This window comes from Metarhizium album, assembly GCF_000804445.1.
Source record: "Metarhizium album ARSEF 1941 chromosome Unknown scaffold_3, whole genome shotgun sequence".
In the NCBI taxonomy this organism is placed as follows: Eukaryota; Fungi; Ascomycota; class Sordariomycetes; order Hypocreales; family Clavicipitaceae; genus Metarhizium; species Metarhizium album.
Genome location: NW_024467577.1, coordinates 189,447 through 210,013, shown reverse-complemented (window position 1 = coordinate 210,013; position 20,567 = coordinate 189,447). Strand labels below are relative to the sequence as shown.

The window sequence follows — 20,567 nt, the reverse complement described above, 5'->3', positions numbered from 1 at the left end:
TGAGCTGCGTAATTACATCCGGGGTTTTTTTTTTCGTTGAAGCTTCCAATGAATGAGTGACGACCTTTGATTTTTTTGATTTTTTTTTTAAAAAGGGCTGTAATATCTGGTTTTCTATACATGTCCTATTTTTATTTCCCGGTCTAGAAAAACAGTCAACAGATAATGCACCTCTTCATATGGCTCCCCTCCCGTCACCGCCAACAAATGCATACCTGTCGCGTCAACCATTCGCCGTTTCTCCTTCCAATCACGCCTTTGCAAAGACCTTTCTCGAGTTCATCAGGCGAACAGCAAGCATAAAGAGCATGCCGACAAAAGGCGCCACAACCACGCCAAGAGGACGTTTTTTGAAGCAGCTAAAAAGGCACGTAAATGGCGTCTGGATTCTGTACTAGATCTACTAGAAATTTGGGACGAGAAGGGTGTACATTATAGGCGAAGAGGTTAATAGCGTTATTAGGTTGAAAATTGGCCCGCCTTGGTGTCCGGCCCGCCTTGCTGTCGAGCACCACCTTTGGTGGTGAGGGCTTTTGCTAGCCGAACCACATAAAGTGGGGCGGGCACGATTAATCTGCCAGCGCTGTCCCGGCGTGAGTCCATGACCCAGTGCGTGGCGGCCCGTACGTCGAGCTCCGTACCCCCGCCGAGGCTCCAGGCTACCCCTGACTCAGAAAATCCACCGGTTGGTTCCCTGGCCAGCCTGGGCCATCACCAACCACCACATTTCACCAGCCACCTTGGATTCTCGAGCCATGCAACGGGCGCACCGATAGCCAGCATAGCATGTCAAAATCATCGCGTCCCGGGCGCTGTACTCCGTACTTATTACGAGTTCGGAGCCGCACCAGTGGTGGCATTTTGTCGTGACCATTTTGCATTCTTGCTCGACCGCGCTAAACACCAACCAAGACCGTCCTTCCATCGACACATTCCACTCTTGTTGTCCTCACGATTCCCTCGGAGGCCATCTGAAACATCGCCGCACCCATAACCGCACCCACATAACTACGGCTGGCGCAGTTTCCCGAGGGACAGCTTCTGTCAGCATGCGTGGGCCCGTTGCTCTCGTCACTGTTCTCTCAGCACTCGCTACGCTTGCCTCTGCACTCCCGCCTCTGGACAGGGTGCCCCGAGCAGCTCCGACTACTCGCGTCAAGCCCAAGTATTCCGTTGTACCTCTTGAGCCTAGTGATGATGATCCACAGAGCGGCAACGGCGGTGCTGGCGGAAACGGTGGTGATGGTCAGGGTAACCCCACGACAGTCACGAAAACCGGTCAGCACGTTGCCGTCACGCATCCGGCTTCTACCAGCATCTCAATAATTCCCATGGCGGGCAATCCAAAAGTCACAGTCACCGTTACTGCTGAAGTAACCACCACCGTTGCGACGACCACCTCGGTTGCTGATCCCACGACGACGACGACCCCCGTCGTGACGCCTACAACGACAACGACATCGACACCGACAGCGTCGGTCTCGGCTCTCACAACGACGGCCTCGGTGACTACTCATACGACGACAGCCTCGGTCACTTCCTCGACCTCTAGAGTAGATGCGCCCACAACGTCCCCTAGTTTCGCAACGTCTAAATCCCTGATTCCAACCTCCTCTACAAACATGGGCAACTCGATGCCCCCTGCGACGCCGCCCGCGCCAAAGCCAACAAAAACCCCGTCTGCTCCTCACTCCAATCACACAATCACCACATCGGCTTCATCCGCAGAGACCACCAACGCAGCCGCACGTACAACAACTCCTCCTGGAACCGGCAGTGGCCCAATATCGTCCATGAGCCTTCCTGTGCCCATGGCGACTAATCATACCGGGATTCCCACCACGTCGAGCACCGTCTCTCTTCCGCCGTCGGCCTCGTCAACCTCGACAGAGACTCACGACGACGGGCAGTGGCACACCATATACCAGCCTTGGAATAGCACCGTGACCCGCCGATTCCGGCGTCTATGAGATTACTTCACTAATAATTATTGATGGCTCACATGTACAAACTCACCGCATCGCTGACATGTGTTGAAACTCAATGCATGAACAACGGTGTTCAAAAAGGGAAGGGTAGATCAGCACTGTGCAGCAAGCGTGTAAAATACGAAAGGGGGGGGCGTCAAAAAGTTGCACCGCATAATATCTTACAGCAGCACATGATTTTCGGTATTTGGAGTTGGGGATACATATAAGTCACTGCAGCACGCGCGGGCATATAATCGAAATTTGGCCGTGGCGAATCGCGATGCGCAAGGCGTGGGAACGTGCCACCGTTTTACGAAGTACATGTCGATAGACGTGAATGATGAACATTACAAAGATGAAGATGACAGTGACAATGTTTGATGATGATGACGATGATGATGGCTTTTTTCCTCAGGAAAAAGCAGGTGCCATACTTGCCAGGATACGGAGCACGTGTGCCCGTCACATAGTACGCACATGAGGCCTCACTTTTCGGCAACAATACCAGTCACGTTGGATTAAGCACTCCCCAGCAAGCAAGCAACAATACCACGCCGCTGAACAATATACCAAGCCGTGCAAAAAAAAAAAAGAGGGAGACCACCATCTCGGATGCGTCAACAAGAACCGGCCGGCAAGTGTCGACGACACGGCGCGCAGATTGTGATTTTTAAACGCGACTACCTACCGGGACCAGAGACCAGAGACGTCGCGTCGCAGCAGGGAAGTACGGCCGTTGCGAGCGGATGAACGACTGAAATCGACCGAAAAAAGCGGCAAAGAAGAAAAACATATCGAGTTCCACGCTCCCCCTTGGGAACAAACGATTTTGGCTGGGCGGAATCGACATGTGGAACCCGGATACGTACCTCGCCGGCCTCAATGGCACGGCTGTCACGATACAAGCTTCGCCGCTGGCTGAGCAGGAAACGATTGTCGTGGTGGCAGTTTTGGTGACTTGCGTGTTGTCTCTGGCCGTGGCGGTGGTGGCGTGTCTTGTCCTGCGGAGACTCTGGCGTGTCGAGAGGGCCGAGAAAAAGGGAGGAGGTGCTGCTTGAAGGATTCAAGGGGGAAGCTGGAGGATGGAGGATGAAGGACGATGGATGATGGGTAACAACGGATGAGGATGATGTGGGAGGATGGAGGATGGAGGATGGCAAGGCGGCCATGTGGGCGCTGGAGACGGGGTCGGGCACAGTCATGTCTCTTTTGCTTGGCGAGCGCGGGTGCAGTACGCTGGTACGAGAGCAAGCTACATGACGCGTGGGCGATGATGGAGCCGTCGTGGTCGCGGAGATTGACGTTGATATCACGACGGCAGCATAAGGCGTCTCCCGCCTGGGCTTCGTTTCATGTGACGCGTCTCTGGGTGCGTTTCCTTGGCGGGGTGTCTACGTGGTGATTATGAATGCTGTGCGGGAGTCGAGTTGAAAGATGAAAATAAAAACAAAAATGGAAATGGAAATGGAAATGGAAATGGGAAAAATATATTAACAAAGATATAAAGTCCACATTCGCCATTTTCGTGCGTGGATGGAAACCCGCCATCTTCAACGCCAGTCGTCTCGCCCGCACCGATTCACAGTCGCCAGAGAACACCCGGAGCGCATCTCGGATCTCCAGCCCGATCTGACGCTGTGATTGTCCCGTCGGGCTCAAGCCCAAGCCCAAGCCCAAGCCCAAGCCCAAGCCCAAGCCCAATAGTTACCGGTACCCAACCACCAGGGGACAACCATTCCGCACACCGCTTCGATCGGGTGGGCTCGCGACTTGATCCCGCCAATGTGGTGTATACACGTCGGCGGCGGACCAAGCCGGGCAGCAGTTCGGTCCCAAGAAGAGAGAACAAACAAGATGACAAGGAAAGAGACAGAAAACAATGCTATGCCAGGCCACCGTTGTGGACAGGATAAATCTCACCACGTCCCGATTCCAGAAATCGAAATGCTACTTTTGACATGCAGTTTGTTGCCTGGTAAATTTTTGGCTTTTCCCCGCAAGAAATAAACGAGAAATCCAATGTCAGAGCCTTGTCCCACACCTGGGTCCTTGGTTTCAGCGTCACTTATTATTGTTATTACTGCTTCGCATTCAACAAGTTTCTTTTCTTCCGAATCGAGCCTGACGCCAACTCTTGGAGAGTGTCCAAATACCGAGCACCGCGTACCGAGTGCGTGATGGCTTATCATCAGCTGCGGCCAAATTTCCTGCGAATGGCAATTGCACTTATTCTTCTATCATCAGTCTCAGTTCATACGTACGCCCAAACGACAAACGTGGCTCGGGATATTTTGTTCAGGCGCTCCCAGGCCGTTGGCTCGTTGTGTTCGGATGAAGGCCAATGGAATTGCATGACCAACTCGTTTCAACGATGCGCCAGTGGTCGCTGGAGTGCCGCCATGAACTGCGCTGCCGGGACGGTTTGTTCTCCACCCGGATTGACTATCGAATTCAGGGTCCAGCATGATGGAACCGTGGATGGCTCCGGGGGAAGAAGTGCTCCGAGTGCCGTCGGTCGACCTGCGTCAAGTCGAGTTGCTTGGGCATTGACAGGCGGTATGACTCTGTGGGCAATGCTATGAGTTCCTTCTTTCATCGAAATGTGCTGCTCACAGTGAGGCGGCATCACTAAATGGCCGGTATGACAATGTTGTTCGAGAACCATCGAACTTGACGAACTAGCGGAACACCTGAGTTTCCAAAAGATATTTGTGTCACCCTGAATGACAGGTGGGCAGACGGGGAGTCAGTTGTCCGACTTGCGAGGATACTTGTACGGCCTAATCAGGAAGCTCAACGGCAATTGATCGTGCGACAGGATTGTCAAAGCAGAAGGGAATGACCATGTAATCTGACGGGGTAAGTTACGTTAGTTCGAGGTCCTGTCCTGTCCTCGCAGTGAATCTGGTCCGATCAGAGTGCCAATGATTGCAAAACACACAGAGCAATTCGACCCATTGCGGGGTAGTAAAAGTCTTCAAGCATTTGAACCCGCCAGGGCTCCGTATTCCACACGTTCTCCTCATCGTGTACCGAGTGCTGCGGAGCGGCAACCGGGTTCCTGGCTTCAATGTTGTCGTTGTCATGCGGAACTGCTTTGTTCGGACGAATGAGCATGGTGGAGCTGGCCAGGGCTCTGCGCCGGGGCCTGAAACAGGGGCCAGGCCAAGTCCGTCTGTCCTCCGTACCTGACGATCAATCATGAAGCCTTTGGCCCAAGCAAGAACCCCGTACATGCATGTATGTTTGCTTGGCGGGGGTGATGGATGGCGCTGGCGTTGCGTTGGCGTTGGCGTTGGTGTTGGCAACAAAGAAGAAACCTCGGAAGACTTGTGCTTTTCCACGTGTGAGTAGCAAAGCAATGAGCACAGACCGCTTAATCATAGTGCCAAACAGCTCGAGGTGGTGGAGATGCTGCAACTTCGAAGCGTCAGGGCGACGCACAACACCTTGAGCCGGCAGCAGAAAAGACTTTCCATCAACGTGCTCGTGCGCACGGAGTGGTTGTTCTGCCAGCCTGTCCAAGTAGCAGGCACTGCTGATATCATCATATCCATGAACGGGACACTGCCGGGACGGGGTGCTTTGAGAGGCTTGACATTCAGCCCAGGCTGTGGTTGAGTCTTCCACGTCGCCTCATGAGGTTCTGAGTATCGACTGATGGACGGTGGCCACGCCCGCATCTCCCAAATCAATGGCCCAAGGTTCTGAAACCAGCATGGAACAGGGCGCCAGCCGCGGTGGACACAGGACGCCGAGTAGCCTATGGTCCAGATTGTTTGTCGCTCGACCAAACATTCAGTACGTGGCTTCGCGGACTGTGGATGCAAAGGCATGGCCAATGGCTCCAGTTGAATAAAGTCCGGCGGCAAGGCAACTGTGGGGGTTGGCCCCTTTTGCTGGTACTGGATATTACAGTTAGTCGCCGGGAGACCGTGGAGTAGCGAGCCAGACGCGGCACGGTGTCCTCTATAATGCAGACGGAAATACTTTATAAACGGGGACAAGTCGTTGGTGGTTGCAAAGCTTGTTGGCCTTGAAATTTTGACACATTTTCTCGTTGACTCTGCCAACTCGATGGGCTCGGTCTCGGGATTTGCAGACTTCGAAGGCCAAAGGGAAGGAAGGAACCGCCCCCCCGGTGGTACGTGCCGCTGAGCAGATCTTGCCCTCACAACCGCAGGCTTTCTTTCACTTTCAGCCGTCAGTATTCAATTCTTGACTTGGAACGATTTGAGGCGTCTTTTCGGCCGAAATCGAATCAAAGCAGCAGCTCGGTTGCCTGCCACGCTGATGGCTGAGCAGCATCTGGACGAGCCATCAACATTGCCAACATCCGGCCACCCTAGCCCTGGCCAACGCGGGCGGAAGCCTTCACCGAGCAACCATACCACATGATATTTGGTGGCCCATGCAGCCGCTTAGCGCATGGCAACAATTCGAAAGAGTCAACAGTAGCCACCCTGCCCACCACCTGAGCGACCCCGGAGCACGAGGCAGCTTATACTACATATAGGGCGCGTTGGAACGAAGCTGCCCTCGGCTTCTGACAGGAAGGACAGTACGGACGGACTGGAGCTCAAGCGCTTCAGAGCCAGTCCAAGCCAAGCCGACGGGCCACTCTTTGGCCCTTGGCTCATCCTCCACGTCCAATACAGCAATACAGCCAGCCAGACTCGACGTTTTTGGCGGCTTCTCACAGGTCTGGGGCGCTTGAAGTTGGCCAGGAGCCGCGCCGGCTCCACCAAGTCACCCAAGCTCCACCTCGACCTCCTCCTGTTGTCTCACGTTCAGCAGAATGTGGGACCGCCTGCGATCCTCGTCCTCGTCGTCCGCCATCACAGCCCCAGACCACCCTTTCCAGGAACGGCATCTCGGTGGCGGCGTACACAAGCACTCCGTCGGTCAAAAGAGCGCGCGAGTCGACTTTCTCGAGCCACTCGACGCCTTGGGGATTGCTCACAATTCAGACAGCCCTCATCGATTTGCTATACAGCGAGGCAAGGTCGTGCCCCGATACCACAACGTTGACATGTAAGCGCGCGCACCTTCTTTTTCAACCGCCCCCGGTATTTCTTGCATCATGTGCCCGGGCGTGGCGCGCGCGTCTTTAGCCCACTCTTTGGTCCTGGTGTGGCTATTTTAAGTCGCACAGCTATTCCGTCTTTGCCGTCTGAGGCGGACTTGTCCTGAGCCACTCGTTCATTGTTTGTTCAAGTGAACAACATGCCTCAAAGGTCAATAGCTATTTGCTCAAGGCTGCTTGCGCTCTGCCTATTGGACATGAAAACGCCTGCTCACTGCGGCTATAGATGGCCCAGCCATGCACGATATGTCCCAGATGAATCTCAACCTTCTAGATATCTAACTTGTGCTATTACTCGGTCCTAGTGTTTTGCCATCGCAAAACGGGCTTGGATTCGCGTATCCAGATGTCGTGCCGCCTCGGCGAAACTCTCGAAGAAGACAGCGGCAACAAGAACAAGAACAACAACAACAGCAGCAACAACAACCATCGCATCTTCAAACCAACCCTTCCTGGCGCCCTGTCTCCTCAGTCTACGGCGATAGTGACGGAGAATCGTCGACAATTGCACCACAGTACAAACTGGAGACTTCAAATAACCTAGGCGGCTCTGCCGCTGACCAAATATCGCCTCCCAGCTCGCCGGACGTTTATGTTACGCAAGACCGGTACGTTCGTTGTATATGCCGGGATGAGGGGTGGATGCGGGGAGCTTGACACAATCCTGACTTTGGAATCAGGTTTACAGCTGAAGATGTATCACCTATTGATGACGACTCGGATGACATCCAGCGGGTGGCATTTCATGTGAAAAGCCGTGATGCCCGCAGCCCTCCTTCTCAACAGCAAGGGTCTGGCATAGAACAACAAAGTCTGCCTTCACGGAGTGATGACGCAGCTTCAGTGAGTCAGTCACGACAACTTCAAGCACCTGGCGAAAAAGCATGGAACGAGCGGGTTCACACCGGACGAGCACTCACCCCTCCGGATGGTGACGCACGCCATCACACCCGGCGGCCAGTCTTGGCTTCTGATTCAACCACGCCTCTTGCCTCCCCCGAAAAAAAGAATATTAATATCCCCTCGCCCCCGCATGGCTTGGGAATGCGCCTCCCTACCAAAGATGACCGGCAACCGCTCGACAATCGCCCGCCTTGGAATGGAGCCAGTGGCCGGTCTGTGATGGTCGAGCCTGTTCATCACGACTTCAATGCGGTGCCATTAGGGGTTCCGCGAAAGAGCAGCAAACGATCTGGCCGCAGTGGGAGACCACTGGCAGCGGGCGCAGGATCTGGGATGCCCGAGTCTTCTGGTGCTGGCAGCGCGATGAGGAAGTTTTTCCCCCTGACCGCTAAGCATAAAAGCAGAAAGTCCATCTCATCGCCGATCCAAGCGCCTATCGAAGGACAACTGCAGGTTCTGACTGCAGAGAATTCGTACCCAAGCCCTCCCCATACCGATTTGCCAACGCCCGAGCCTAGGGCTCGTCAGGCCATCCAGCCTATTCGGCATAACCAAGCTCTCGCCTCACATCCACCGGAGCCTCTTCCCGCTTCCATAAATGCATGCAGGAGAAAGCCGCCGCCTCCATCAAGCCAGGCAATTCGTGCTTTGAGTTCCAAAGCTTCAGAGGGTGCGGGAGGTCTAGCCACCCCGGTCCTCCCAGCTCATGATCGTTCACATGACACATGGGTGCCACCCCCTTCTCGTTTCAGCGTTACCACCTATGCAACGTCGAACCCGGGCACCCCCCGACAATCCGCCGAAGAAGACGTACCGCCACTTCCAAATGTGCCACTGGCTGCCAGCTCTATGAATAGTAGCAGGCCAGCGGCTGGCGGCGGAAGCAAGCCAACTGGCCCTGAGGAGCCCTCGGTTATTTCCACGTGGAGCCCGAACACGGCCGCGGGATCGTCTCAGAGTCGCCAAGGTAGTTATGATGCGACGGGTCAACGTCGTCGGTTCAGCAGCGACACGAGATCGTCAGATCGTCGGGCATCGTCGTTGTCAATGTCCAAGCCTCTCCCCCCTGCGCCACCCGAGCTTTCGCTGGCTGACGATCCGGTCTCGCAACTGAATGCTCAGCTTAACAGTCTCTCTCACCGCCGCATCAACATTGAGAAGAGCATTAAACAGATGACGGAGCTGATGCCCCAAGACAATTTGCTGGCTAGCAATCAGGTTCTACGCAGACGCGAGGAAGAAAAGCAAAAAGTAGATGGGCTGCGGGAGGAATTGGCTGTGATCCAAAGCCAAGAGCATGAACTAGGCCTTCGATTGTTCCGTGCATATAGACGCCAAGACAAGAACTCTGAATATGAACCCACGAAGCTATGGGTGCGAAGGGCGGCAGGATGAAGGTGGACGCAGTATTTCCCCCGGGACGTGGGATGGGTGGTTTTTTTTATACACCACCAACGTCTGGTCATGCAGAGAGCTGGTTTTTCTTCTCTTCTCTTCTCTTTTGTGCTGACCCAGGAGGTTTTCATTGTATTTGTACAAGATGTATTCTACGACGACGCGGTTGTTGATGACCACGATATGAAAAGGGCCCAATGTGACATCCTGATTCTTCTGGTGTACCGGCGTGCTTGTAGCAGTCTCGTCCACTGACTAGCATGGCCCTGGCTTGCGGTCAGACGATGGCTAATTGAATTGTGTAACTCGACATTTTGCCCCTGCCGATGATGTGTATCCTGTGCATGTATTGACTCTAGGCAAGGTCGTCTCTATGTGAATAAATGTTGCGCCAGGGGATGAGAACGAGCCTCGCACAAATACAACTCCTGTGAGGGGAGGGAGCGAAGAGAGAATAGCTGCCGCTGCGCTGCCATTGCAGGCCGCAGTTTCAGGCTGCGACTTTGCAAACTCGGTCGACGACGCAGGTTGCCTTGCTCTTGTGCGAACGCTGGGAACTTGAGGGCGACGACGGGGCACTCGGAGACGCGGGCTGGGCTGGGCGGTCGAGTCGTTGGTTTGAGCTTTCCGCCGGCCCATCGTCAGCGCCGGACATGGGAGTGCCACGTCTCAATCAGAGGATGATGCACGAAATGTCAGGCGTTCATGCTAGGTCCGGCCGGTGAAGTTGGGGAATTCGTCTGGCCGTAGCGCTGCTCCTGCAGGGCCACGCACGGCGTCTTTGGTGTGTCTGCGAGGCCCATTTTCTGCTGGTGCGGCCTGTGTTTTCCCCCCCTCCATGGCTCCCGGACGATGCTGAAGTACGGAGTGGGCTGTGGCTCTGGGAGGGCTTGAACTTGAGTCGAGCCCGGGGCGTCGGAGGCGAGGAGGACGGGGGTCTGTATCGGCCCTGCCGCGCTTGTTGTCGACAGGGCGTGATTGAGATACCTGGGACGAAGGGGACGAAGATGACCAGCTGTCTGTGCTTTGTTTTTGCTGTCGACGGATGGGCTCCGGGCAGAGGGAGGAGAGAAGACAGCCGGCGCGAGGGCGAAACCAAACTTCAGACGTGTCACTGCCGACAAGTCGTGTCGCGGGTTTCCCGGTGCCCCGGGTCGGGATGCCGGAGGCAGAGATGGGCTTCGTTTTCGAGACCTTCTCTCAAACACTGTGATTTGGCTCGTGTTTCGGTTGGCCATGGTCCATCATCATCATCCATGTAGGCACGAGGATGCGCACGTATAAAAAGAGTCGTCGTCTCGAGACTTCACAAAGAAGCCCGACGTCAACCATCGTCACAAGCGGCTCAGACACACTCATCATTTTCACATCTGCACAAACATCTTAGCACAGTCCCCACCGCCTGCAGTTTCTACAACTAGCCGCTACATCACCCAACACTATGAAGGTCTCGGCTGCTTTCGTCATCACTCTCTTCACCGGCGCGCTGGCCACGCCCTTTACCGTTGCCGACTCCGACTCCGAGGAACGCAACGTCGATATTTCCGCTGGAGACTTCCAGGATGCGCCAATCGCGAATGTTGTTGCGGCCAGAGAAATAGATGCTGCCGTCACGCTCGAGGACCGTGAGGTCGCCACCGCGGGCGAAGATGAAGAAGAAGAGGTCGAGATAGTGGCACGATCCCCCAAAAAGGGGAAGAAGAAGGGGAAGAAGGGAGGGAAGAAGGCAACTGGAGCTAAGAAGAAGGCTCAGAACAACAATGCGGCTGGTGGTGGTAATGGGGCTGCGAAGAAGCAGAAGGCAACTGCTCAGAACAAGAACCAGAACAAGAACCAGAACCAGAACCAGAACCAGGGGGCCGCCAATACGGCGGCAGCCCAGGCACCCAAAGTGACAAATGCGCTGGATGCCCCTGGTGTCGTCTAATTTAGAACATCTCGTTAGACTCTAATCAATGAATGCTGCGCATTAGTTAATTTCAGGCCTTGTTTCGTCCGCGTAGTTTCGTGGTTGACCGAGAGTTCAGCGCACCTTGTCGCCTAGATGCCTTGGACTCGTACAGCATACAAATAAGATGCTGCCAGAAGAAGAAGAAAAAACAAAAGGCAGTCGTCAAGTGCCATGTTTTGTTTTCCCTGCAATCAAGATCATAGGCGAGACAGCTTGGCAAACAACCGAGGTGGTCAAGCTGTACAGGCACCGGGTAATAGCGTGACCAAGATGGCAGACCGTGGTCTTCTACTGCCGGCATTCTGAGCTTTTTGGCGTCGGTCTTGTCCTGTGTCAACCCAGTCTCACTGCAGCTCAGTTTGTTGGACCGCAGTCGCTACAAGTCTCGCTTCATCGATGACGACGTACCGGAGCCACGATGGGAGATGCCTAGCCTCAGGCGTACGCGGAATAAGCTGCCGTTCGGAAGAGAACAGTGACTTGGTTGCAGCAGTGTCGAAGACATCCGATAGTTCCATCCAGCCGTTATCAAAGTCGAGCATATGGTCCGCGATGCTTGCCTTGGTCTCAAGAGGTTGTTCCTTACCTGTTCCAGTCGGCGGTGAACTACAGCGCCACGAATTCGCTCACAGAACACATGTGTAGTCGAATTCTCGAGCGTCTTTGGATAATGTACTGTCCTTCGATGATGTGGTCACTTCAAGCGGACAAGATTCGCAGCAGACTTGCCCATGGAAACCGGGCATCACAAGGGGCCATTTTTGCTTCAATGGGAGGGAGACTGCTCCAGCAGTCTCCACTGGCTCGGGACAGATGAATTTCTGACGCACTCGTCCAATTGCCGGAGAAGCAGCGAAAATGCCCGGCGGGCTTGAGGATGCGGCCGTGCCAAGGCGTTAATGAGGACGTGAAATCTCATCCATTGCCTCGTGGGCGAGGCCGCAATGTCATTCTATGCCTTATTCATGGGCTCGTGCTGCACACTCATTTCTTCGCTGTGCGGAATTATGAAAATTGTGTGCAGAGATTCTTTGCAGCAGAAACGTCGTGTCTCAGAATCCGTGCAAAGGACTCTGTCCAATGGCGCATACTCCGTCGTTCAAAGTTCACACAAATCGTCAATCAGCTCGAGGCCAACATTGACCAGCGCGTCACGTGTCTGTGCACGGGCCTTCGTTTTTTTTAAATGGAGTTGCGCGTTGGGTCGCGTCTCACGCGTACAAACGCGCTGCCTCTTCACGCCTCCCGTGGCGCGCGGCTGCGCAAGGGCAGTATTATGGGGTAGACCTCTGTTGCTTCTTTATTGCCCTTGCTACCGCTCGCCTTTACTCCCCTTCGACTGCCCAACTTCAAATCTCCCAAAATCTCAATATTCAGGCAGGAACGACCACTCACCAACCGCTCTGCAAAGCTATAGCTCGGAAGGCACTGTCTAGCACAATGCCTCGCTCTGCCTTGGGAAAGAGAAATCGCAACGATGGGGACTCCAGTAAGTGCAGAAGACAGCATACGACGAGGCAACTACGTCTTCTTCATGATTGGCTGACTGAGTGAGCAACAGTCGTGATTGCAACTCCCACCAAGAAGTTCCGTCACCTCGATGCATATGCCCTCTACAGGGATGACGAGGAGAACCAAGATCCGCAAAGCACCCCCGATGTCCACGATGCCATCCAGATCGAGGTGCAGGTGACCGAGGATGCTCCTCGGAAGAGACAAAGATCCGAATCTCAGACATCAGCCAGAAGGAACCCCGTCACGCCATCGACTCCACGACATCGAGATGTGTTGTCAGGCTATCCGACTACTCCTCGACATGCGGTCATGTCGGCGGGAAAACTTTTCAAACGCTTGACTCCAAACTCGCCTCTGTCGCCATCTACCATCCAGACCGTCTACCACTCTGCACGGCAACTGTTTGCCCGTGGGGCAGAGCCAGGGCTGCTCATCGGGAGGGAATCCGAACGACGAGAGCTGGCCAAGTTCCTCGACCGCTGCAGCTCCTCAACGCCCAGCGGCTGTCTCTACGTCAGTGGTGCGCCTGGAACAGGCAAAAGCGCCATGATCACAGAGATGACGCGGGGTTTTTCCAATCAGGACAGCGTCAAGAGTGTTTATATCAATTGCATGAGCATCAAGTCCTCCAAAGACTTGTACACAACCTTGCTCGCCGAGCTCGGAGAAGACGGCAACACATCGGAGACTGAGGCTATTTCAGCGCTTCAACTGCTGCTCTGCCCCAAAACAAAATCGTCCTCAGTCTACCTTGTCGTCCTGGATGAAATCGACCACATCCTGACCATGGGCCTTGACAGCCTTTACCGGGTGTTTGAGTGGTCTCTTCAAAAGTCATCCCGTCTCGCCCTGATTGGTATCGCAAACGCTCTGGATTTGACCGACCGCTTTCTGCCACGACTCAAGTCGAAGAATCTGAAGCCGGATCTACTCCCATTCTTGCCATACACTGCCGCTCAAGTCAAGAACATCATCACCACGAGGCTCAGGTCTCTTATGCCTGACGCTGGCAAAGAAGGTTATGTTCCCTTTATTCACCCAGCCGCCATCGAGCTGTGTTCCCGAAAAGTCGCCAGCCAGACGGGAGATCTCCGAAAGGCGTTTGAAATTTGTCGCCGTGCACTGGACTTGATTGAAAGCGAGACCAGATCGAATCATGAGGAAGAGGCTCGAGAAAAGCTGCTTCAAATGACGCCGTCCAAGCGACCCTTGGGCGAAAACGTGAATGGAGCCGCAGGGCTTGGGTCAGCGAGGAGTGTTGTACAGATCATGGCAAGATCTCTCAAGAGCTTGACGGCAGAGACTGCGCCTCGGGCTTCGATTGCACACCTGAACAAGGTCACCGCTGCCGCCTTTAGCAACGGCACAACTCAACGACTCAAGACGCTCAATCTGCAACAAAAAGTTGCTCTCTGTGCCCTGACAGCATATGAAAATAGGAGTCGAGCGTCGATGAGGGCGTCCAACACGCCAGCCACCCCGTCCAAGTCGCACACGTTGGCACCGACAATCAAGATGCTATTTGACACGTACTGTCAATTGTGCACCCGTGACTCCTTGCTGCACCCCCTTTCAGGCTCAGAGTTCCGAGAGGTTGTTGGTAGCTTAGAGACTCTGGGCCTCATTGCTGCGGTGGATGGCAAGAATGGCAGTTTCAATATGGCGCAGACGCCTAGCAAACGTGGTCGGAAGTCGGCAGTCGGCAGTGGAGACGAGAGGCGCATCGCCAGCTGTGCAGGAGAGAAAGAAATTGAGTCGGTGGCCGACGGGCCAGCCGCCGGAATCTTGAGGAATATTTTGTCTGGGGAGGCATTGGACTGAGGCATTGCATAGATGGGACTCGGCCGTCCTGGAGCATCCAGGCATTGTTTGCATAACTAGTGTGATCTGGGATTTGGCATTGGACTGTATATATACATGACACGATTCTGGCACAGGCGTATGGCGTACTTGTCGTCAAACATTGTGGTGTGGGGGGGGCATCAGATAAAGGAAGGCATTCATGGCATGGATAACGCAGGATATATGTTTTGAACAATTGCATAGGAGGATGACACCCAAGACGAGTCAAAATAGTAGTGATACCGTCCCATTGCTCTCTGCGACACGGGTGACCAACGGAGCAGTCAAAGCATTGCACAAGCCCACCGGGGCAGGGCAGGGACTGGGAGCGATTTCGTCGGAAATAGTGTGGACGACGCTGATGGAGCCTTGGCGGCTTGGATGCTGGTGCTGGCGAACCAAGCTTTTTCTTGGCTTCCCCACGGCTCTTGGCAGTCACTGGAGCGTCTGGGCGAATGCCAGCTTGACGTACGGAGTACAGAGTATTCTGACATGATATGCACGGCGGTGTGCAACGCCGGGCTAAGAGGGTGTGAATGCATGCCGTCTGGTTCGATGGGATGGTCGTTGCCGCCGTCGCCAGCGACGGTGACGTTGAAGGCACGTGGGGAGCGGCGAGTAGAGACTCGGGACTGGATAAAGACACGACTGGACTGGTGGAAACGAGCCGCGTTACATGGCCATCGTTGACGTGGTCGGCGAGTTGTCCGGCGAGCCATCGCAGACTGAAGTGAGAAACGAGAAACGAGAAACGAGGAGCGAGGAGCGAGGAGCGAAGCAGGACCGGGCCGCCGGCTCCTCCCTCCTCGCTCCGCCGGGTGTGGCTGGCATGCAGAACATTGAACGCAGCTGTACGGGGTACCGAGCCCGGTGCAGGCGTTGAGCCACGTCGAAACGCCAGGCTCCGAGGCCAATCAGTCGTGCTTGTCGACTTGATTGTTGATGGCTCGGGACGAGAGACGTCGACCGAGACGTCCCGGTGGGACCCAATCGGGCCTTGGGCCTTTCCTAGGCCCTGCCCCCACCCGAGCCGGGGACAGCAGCAGCAGCCGGGCAGGCCCCAGCCGTCGCCAAGCGCCGCCACTGCCTGGTCTAGTGCGTGCTGGGACCGGTGTCCGCCTGCCTGTCTGTCTGGTCGGTACGGAGTACATGCTACATGCTACACGCTACATGCTACATGCCACACGCTTGACATGCCGCGATTCCTCTGCCCTCTGTCCTGCCTCGACATCTGCCATAACAGCAGCGTCACAGCATCATCAAAACCTCGGCCGACCGAACCGAACCCAAGCGAGCCGCCCAGCTCTCTCGAGTGCCCGCGTCTGCGTCTGCATTCTGCCCGCCTCGCCCCGGGGCCTGGCCCGCCCTCGTCCAAAGTGCTCGCCCAATGCCGCCAGATCCCCCGCGGGACGGAGCCAACGGCCGTCTGTCGACTTCGTCGTCGCCGTCGCTTTCGCCGTCGCCGTCGTCCGTCGACATCGCCGCCGCTCCCCGAGCCTCTGGGGGCCGCGAAAACAGCGGCGGGACTGCCCCCGAGTCGTCTGCGTCCGCGCCGTCGCTCGTCAAGACGCCGTCGCCATGTGCTCCTCCGCGCCCGAGCCTGCTGTCGCGATTGAGCCTGCCCTTGCAGCTGCCCTTGCCCCTCCGCACCAGAAACCGCAACGTCGTCGACTTCCACATCCGCTGTGACGAGCCGCACAAGACGTATGCCGCCGGCGATTCCGTTCGCGGCGCCGTGGTTCTCGTCGTCGTCAAGCCTTTGCGCATCACCCACCTCGTCGTCTCGCTGCACGGCTTCGTCCGAGTCCTCAAGGACCCCACGTCCGTGGCCAAGGCGCAGAGCGTCACCACGCTGCCGCCGGCTGGAAGCTCGCGGCGCCCGCAATATCAGGGCAACGGATTGATCAGTCTGTTTCAAGACGAGCAGGTTCTCAGCGGCGAGGGCAGGGTAGAGCCGGGCAAATATGAGTTTGGCTTCGATTTGAAGTTTCCAGACAAGGGACTGCCTAGTAGCATTGACGTACGCCTTTTTTTTTCTTTTTTTCTTTTTTCCTTTTTCTTAATCCTCCGCATACACGTTTTTAAAAAATCTAAAAAGAATTTAAAAAAAAAAAGAAGAAGAGGAAGCTAATCAGAGACATCATTAGTTTGAACGGGGAACCATTTCATACTCCATTACTGCCACGTTAACGAGGCCCACAACCATCGCGCCTACATCAACCTGCGAGAGAAAGATTACTCTTATTCAGCAAATAGACGTCGGATTGCTTGCACCACCACGATCGAGAACCATTTTCCTAGAGCCCATCTCTAAACGGACGCGAAGAAAAAGGCCTGCCGTTCAGGAAAAGCAATCCGGGTCCGCTTCCGTCGAAATCAACGATGTTGCTTCCGAAGCCGACTCTTCCGTCGTCACCGAGGATTCTACCCGTGCCGACAACGCTCATAGCTCGCCCATCGAGACCCGTGGAGGATCTGTCCCGAGCGATATGCATAGCGAGATCAGCGGGGAGAGTGGCCGTAGCGTCAGCACAGCTAGTAGGGCCGAGTTCACGCAGCTATCACACGTGGGCTCGACGCTTACGTCTGCCGCCAAACAACAGGTCGTGGATGACAAGACCATTACAACGACGGTTGAGCTGCTCAAGGGTGGTTGCCTCCCGGGTGATACCGTCTCTGTGAGGGTCACGGTGCAACACATCAAGAGGGTCAAGAGCATGACAGGTGTCATTGCCACTTTGTTTCGGCAGGGAAGGATCGATACAAACCCGCCACCGTTATTAGTCGCCCAAGGCGTCCACTTGGCCAGGAGGCTTCATAAAGATGACCCATATCCAAAGTCACGAACCGGGCTGGGTGGGCTGTCGCTGTCGTCAAGCAGCTCCACGAGCGTCTTTCGCAAGGACTTGGACCAGAATGCCGCACCGCTCATCATCGACCCCGAAACGCTGCAGGCTTCTGTCACGGTCTCTGTGAGGGTCCCTGACGACGCTTTCCCAACAATCAGGGCCGTCCCAGGTGACATGATAAGCTTCAAATATCAAGTGGAGGTGATTGTTGACCTCGGGGGCAGACTGTCCAGTCAGCTAGGCGCTGGTGGTTCGAAATCAAGATTTGGCACGTCAAGTGGCAACAACACAGAGTCGAACCAAGCCTCGTTCGGCCCTCAGAGAGGCTCCAACATTGCAGACACATCGCAGGTCAGACGGGAGAGGGGCATCATATCATTGTCGTTTGAGACCGTGGTGGGGACTACTGACAGCTCGAAAGCGCGGCCAGCTACGAAGCCAGTCGCCAAAACAAGGACCATTCGAATTGCCGAGGCTGACGAGGACCAATCTATACAACCCGAGACCTCATGCCACATTAACCCGCAGCACCCGCTCAGCTCAATACTTGCCAATGGACAACCACACCTGTCATCGCCCAATACCCGACTCGACTACACTAGCCCTCCTCGACATCCTGCCCATGTCCAGCAGCAATCCCGGGCGGCCGCGGCAGGGTCATCACGAGACATCCAAGTAAACGGCCACAACCCACTGGCCGCTCCGTCGTATATCCCGCCACCCCAGATACCTGACCAGACCAGCATGACGGAGAAGGATAGAATACGACAAGCCGAAACGAGATTACTACCGAGTCAACCACCAGCAGTCCCGTCGGCACCGGGCGAAGACGACGATATTTACGATGCAGAAGACACGCCTCGTGCGCCGTCCTCTGGTCCTTTAGTTCCAACCGCGGATGAAGCCGAAGCAGCTCCCTCGGCGCCCACAGAGGACGAAGTAACCGCGGGCCAACCAAGGGAAGACAAGCAAGAACTAGAGCGTCAAAGACTGATGGAGGAAGCCAGCGCGCCGCCAGAATTCCCCGACGACATGGAGCGACCGGGGGGCAGCTCATCGGCAGACACTGCTGCCAACGAGGCCACAGCCCCTGACCTCGGTGATGCAGATGAATATCCTGGATATGGTGTCGGCGGCGGTTCTCCCCGGGATGGCGGCGGTTCCCACGCGGAACAACTACCAGCGTACCGCAGATGATTTGAAGACGAAACGGGCAAGGGGACGAGACAAGGCGCGCGCGACTGTATTATATATAGAACGCTGTTGTCTATTTCATATTTCCAAGTTTCGTGGCTGTAGAGAAATGGGCCCGAGCACTCGAACCCTCGGTTCAATGTACAGGGTGGGATGAAGGGAACCTCCCCCCCACCTTATCTTGGTTGATGACGAGCATGGGAGTTTGGGAGGGCATGCGGGATACGGTGTACACGGCGTTTGAGGGAATCTTTTGGCTTTGCATGGGGCTTTGGCAAGAATGCCATGGGTCTTGATTACTCGTTTGCAACGGCTGGACTTTGGGAAAGGCGGGGGGAGAGGGGGATATATCTTTTCAAGAGGTACATATCATTACGGCGCGTGACGGCCGCATCTTACACTGCCTAGGTGCGCCAAGCAGGTAGAACTGCTGGGTTCGGTCTCACCCTGCTTTCTTTGTGCTTGCCCCGTCGACGCCTTCAGGAGTCTGTTTCTGTCACATTGAGTTGCCGTGGCGCGCAGCCGGTGAGGAGGGGGAAGAAGTGGCGTTGCCGTGTCTTGCGTGCTGCGTGCCGCGCGCTGCGTGCCCCGAGACGCCGCAGCGCCGTCTTTCCGTGTGCCCCGGGTCCGGCGGCCGCGGAGGTCGCTCTCTAGTGCTGCAGGACGGTGGGCTTGCCGTCGGCCCAGTCGGCCACGGCGCCCCTGACGTTGACCCAGTACCGCAGGCGGACGGCCTCGCGCTTGGCGGCGTCGAGGTCGTGCTCGCGAAAGGCCCGCTCGAGCACGGTTTCGCAGGTGCGTATGCGCTCCTCGTTCTCGGCCGCCAGGGCGTCGAGGTCGGCGGGCCGGCGGGCCCGCTCGATGGTCTCGTGGGCGTCGAGCACCACGGCCAGCAGGTCCGGCTCGGCGACCTTGAGGGTCTCGTCGTTGGCGACGTCGACGCCCTGCAGGGCGAGGAGGTACTGCGCGCGGAGGAGCGGGTTCGACAGCGTCCTGTAGGCCTCGTTGACGGCGGCGCTCGCCGCCTCGGCCTGCGCCTTGGAGGACGCCGGGTGCAGGTCCGGGTGGTGCCGGGCCTGGAGGCGCAGGAACTCGGCGCGCAGGGAGCGCAGGTCGACGGGGAAGTGGCCGGCTGGCGGGGGCCCGTCGGGCAGGGTTTGCGGGAAGAGCGAGTAGACGGTTTCGTGGGGGCGCGGCGGCGTCGTCGTCGTCGTCGTGGTGCTGGAGTCGCCGTCGGGTTGGGGGGACGGGCGCGGGCGCGGGCGCGGGGCGAATCGCCGGGTCTGGCGTGCTGGGCTGTGCGGCGGCCTCGTGGGCGCGGGATGTTGCAGCGCGGCTCGGGAGGGCAAGGGAGAAGAAGGTGTTGTGCGGGCGTCGGGGCGGCAGCGCGAGCAGACGGAGAGGAGGCGTCGTTGCGTGGCGGAAGTGACGGCGCGCATTGTTGCAGAGGACTTGGATGGATGTGCGTTCGGTGGATGGAAGGGGGGTGATGGGGGGGGCGCCGGTGCGGCGCAATCTTGTTGTTCTTGATCTTGTGCGGGTGAGTTGGGCAGATGTCTCGTCTTGAGAGGTCAACATGGGAAAGGGAGGCGATGAAGTCATACGCGCGCGCGTCTGAGGGCCGTCCTCGGGCTGGGTTGGGCCGAGGATTTGCCACGGCCCCGGCTGTCTGGGCCGAACCGATACGATCAAGTACCTGAGGTACCTGAGTACTTGGGTACCTGGCTCCAAGCCTCCAAGTCTCCAGGCCCAACGCCGCTTCATTGCCCGCCCAAAACAGGCAGGCAGGCAGGCAGGCAGGCACCAGGGTCACAAACTCATACTGTGCATGTGCATCCTTTTCTTACGGGCCCTGATTTACC

The 20,567-nt window shown here is 56.3% G+C and overlaps 6 protein-coding genes across 6 annotated transcripts; 5 read left to right on the top strand and 1 right to left on the bottom strand.

The window, feature by feature from the left end:
* Nucleotides 1–1,049: 1,049 nt before the first annotated feature.
* MAM_01838 (uncharacterized protein) lies at nt 1,050–1,970 on the top strand (the record flags this gene model as incomplete). The annotated part of the gene is made up of 1 exon (XM_040820637.1): nt 1,050–1,970. The coding sequence occupies one exon, from the start codon at nt 1,050–1,052 to the stop codon at nt 1,968–1,970; it is 921 nt and encodes a 306-aa protein (XP_040680980.1).
* A 4,798-nt stretch (nt 1,971–6,768) lies between these two features.
* Nucleotides 6,769–9,354, top strand: MAM_01837 (uncharacterized protein; the record flags this gene model as incomplete). Its single annotated transcript, XM_040820636.1, has 3 exons — nt 6,769–7,004; nt 7,362–7,664; nt 7,737–9,354. 3 exons carry the CDS (start codon nt 6,769–6,771, stop codon nt 9,352–9,354), a joined length of 2,157 nt encoding a protein of 718 aa, XP_040680979.1.
* Nucleotides 9,355–10,795: 1,441 nt separating this feature from the next.
* On the top strand, nt 10,796–11,281 carry MAM_01836 (uncharacterized protein; the record flags this gene model as incomplete). Its single annotated transcript, XM_040820635.1, has 1 exon — nt 10,796–11,281. One exon carries the CDS (start codon nt 10,796–10,798, stop codon nt 11,279–11,281), a length of 486 nt encoding a protein of 161 aa, XP_040680978.1.
* Nucleotides 11,282–12,745: 1,464 nt separating this feature from the next.
* Nucleotides 12,746–14,641, top strand: MAM_01835 (cell division control protein Cdc6; the record flags this gene model as incomplete). The annotated part of the gene is made up of 2 exons (XM_040820634.1): nt 12,746–12,794; nt 12,867–14,641. The coding sequence occupies 2 exons, from the start codon at nt 12,746–12,748 to the stop codon at nt 14,639–14,641; spliced, it is 1,824 nt and encodes a 607-aa protein (XP_040680977.1).
* Nucleotides 14,642–16,049: 1,408 nt separating this feature from the next.
* MAM_01834 (pH response protein PalF) lies at nt 16,050–18,708 on the top strand (the record flags this gene model as incomplete). Its single annotated transcript, XM_040820633.1, has 2 exons — nt 16,050–16,682; nt 16,810–18,708. The coding sequence occupies 2 exons, from the start codon at nt 16,050–16,052 to the stop codon at nt 18,706–18,708; spliced, it is 2,532 nt and encodes an 843-aa protein (XP_040680976.1).
* A 647-nt stretch (nt 18,709–19,355) lies between these two features.
* MAM_01833 (Co-chaperone Hsc20) lies at nt 19,356–20,144 on the bottom strand (the record flags this gene model as incomplete). Its single annotated transcript, XM_040820632.1, has 1 exon — nt 19,356–20,144. One exon carries the CDS (start codon nt 20,142–20,144, stop codon nt 19,356–19,358), a length of 789 nt encoding a protein of 262 aa, XP_040680975.1.
* Nucleotides 20,145–20,567: the final 423 nt, after the last annotated feature.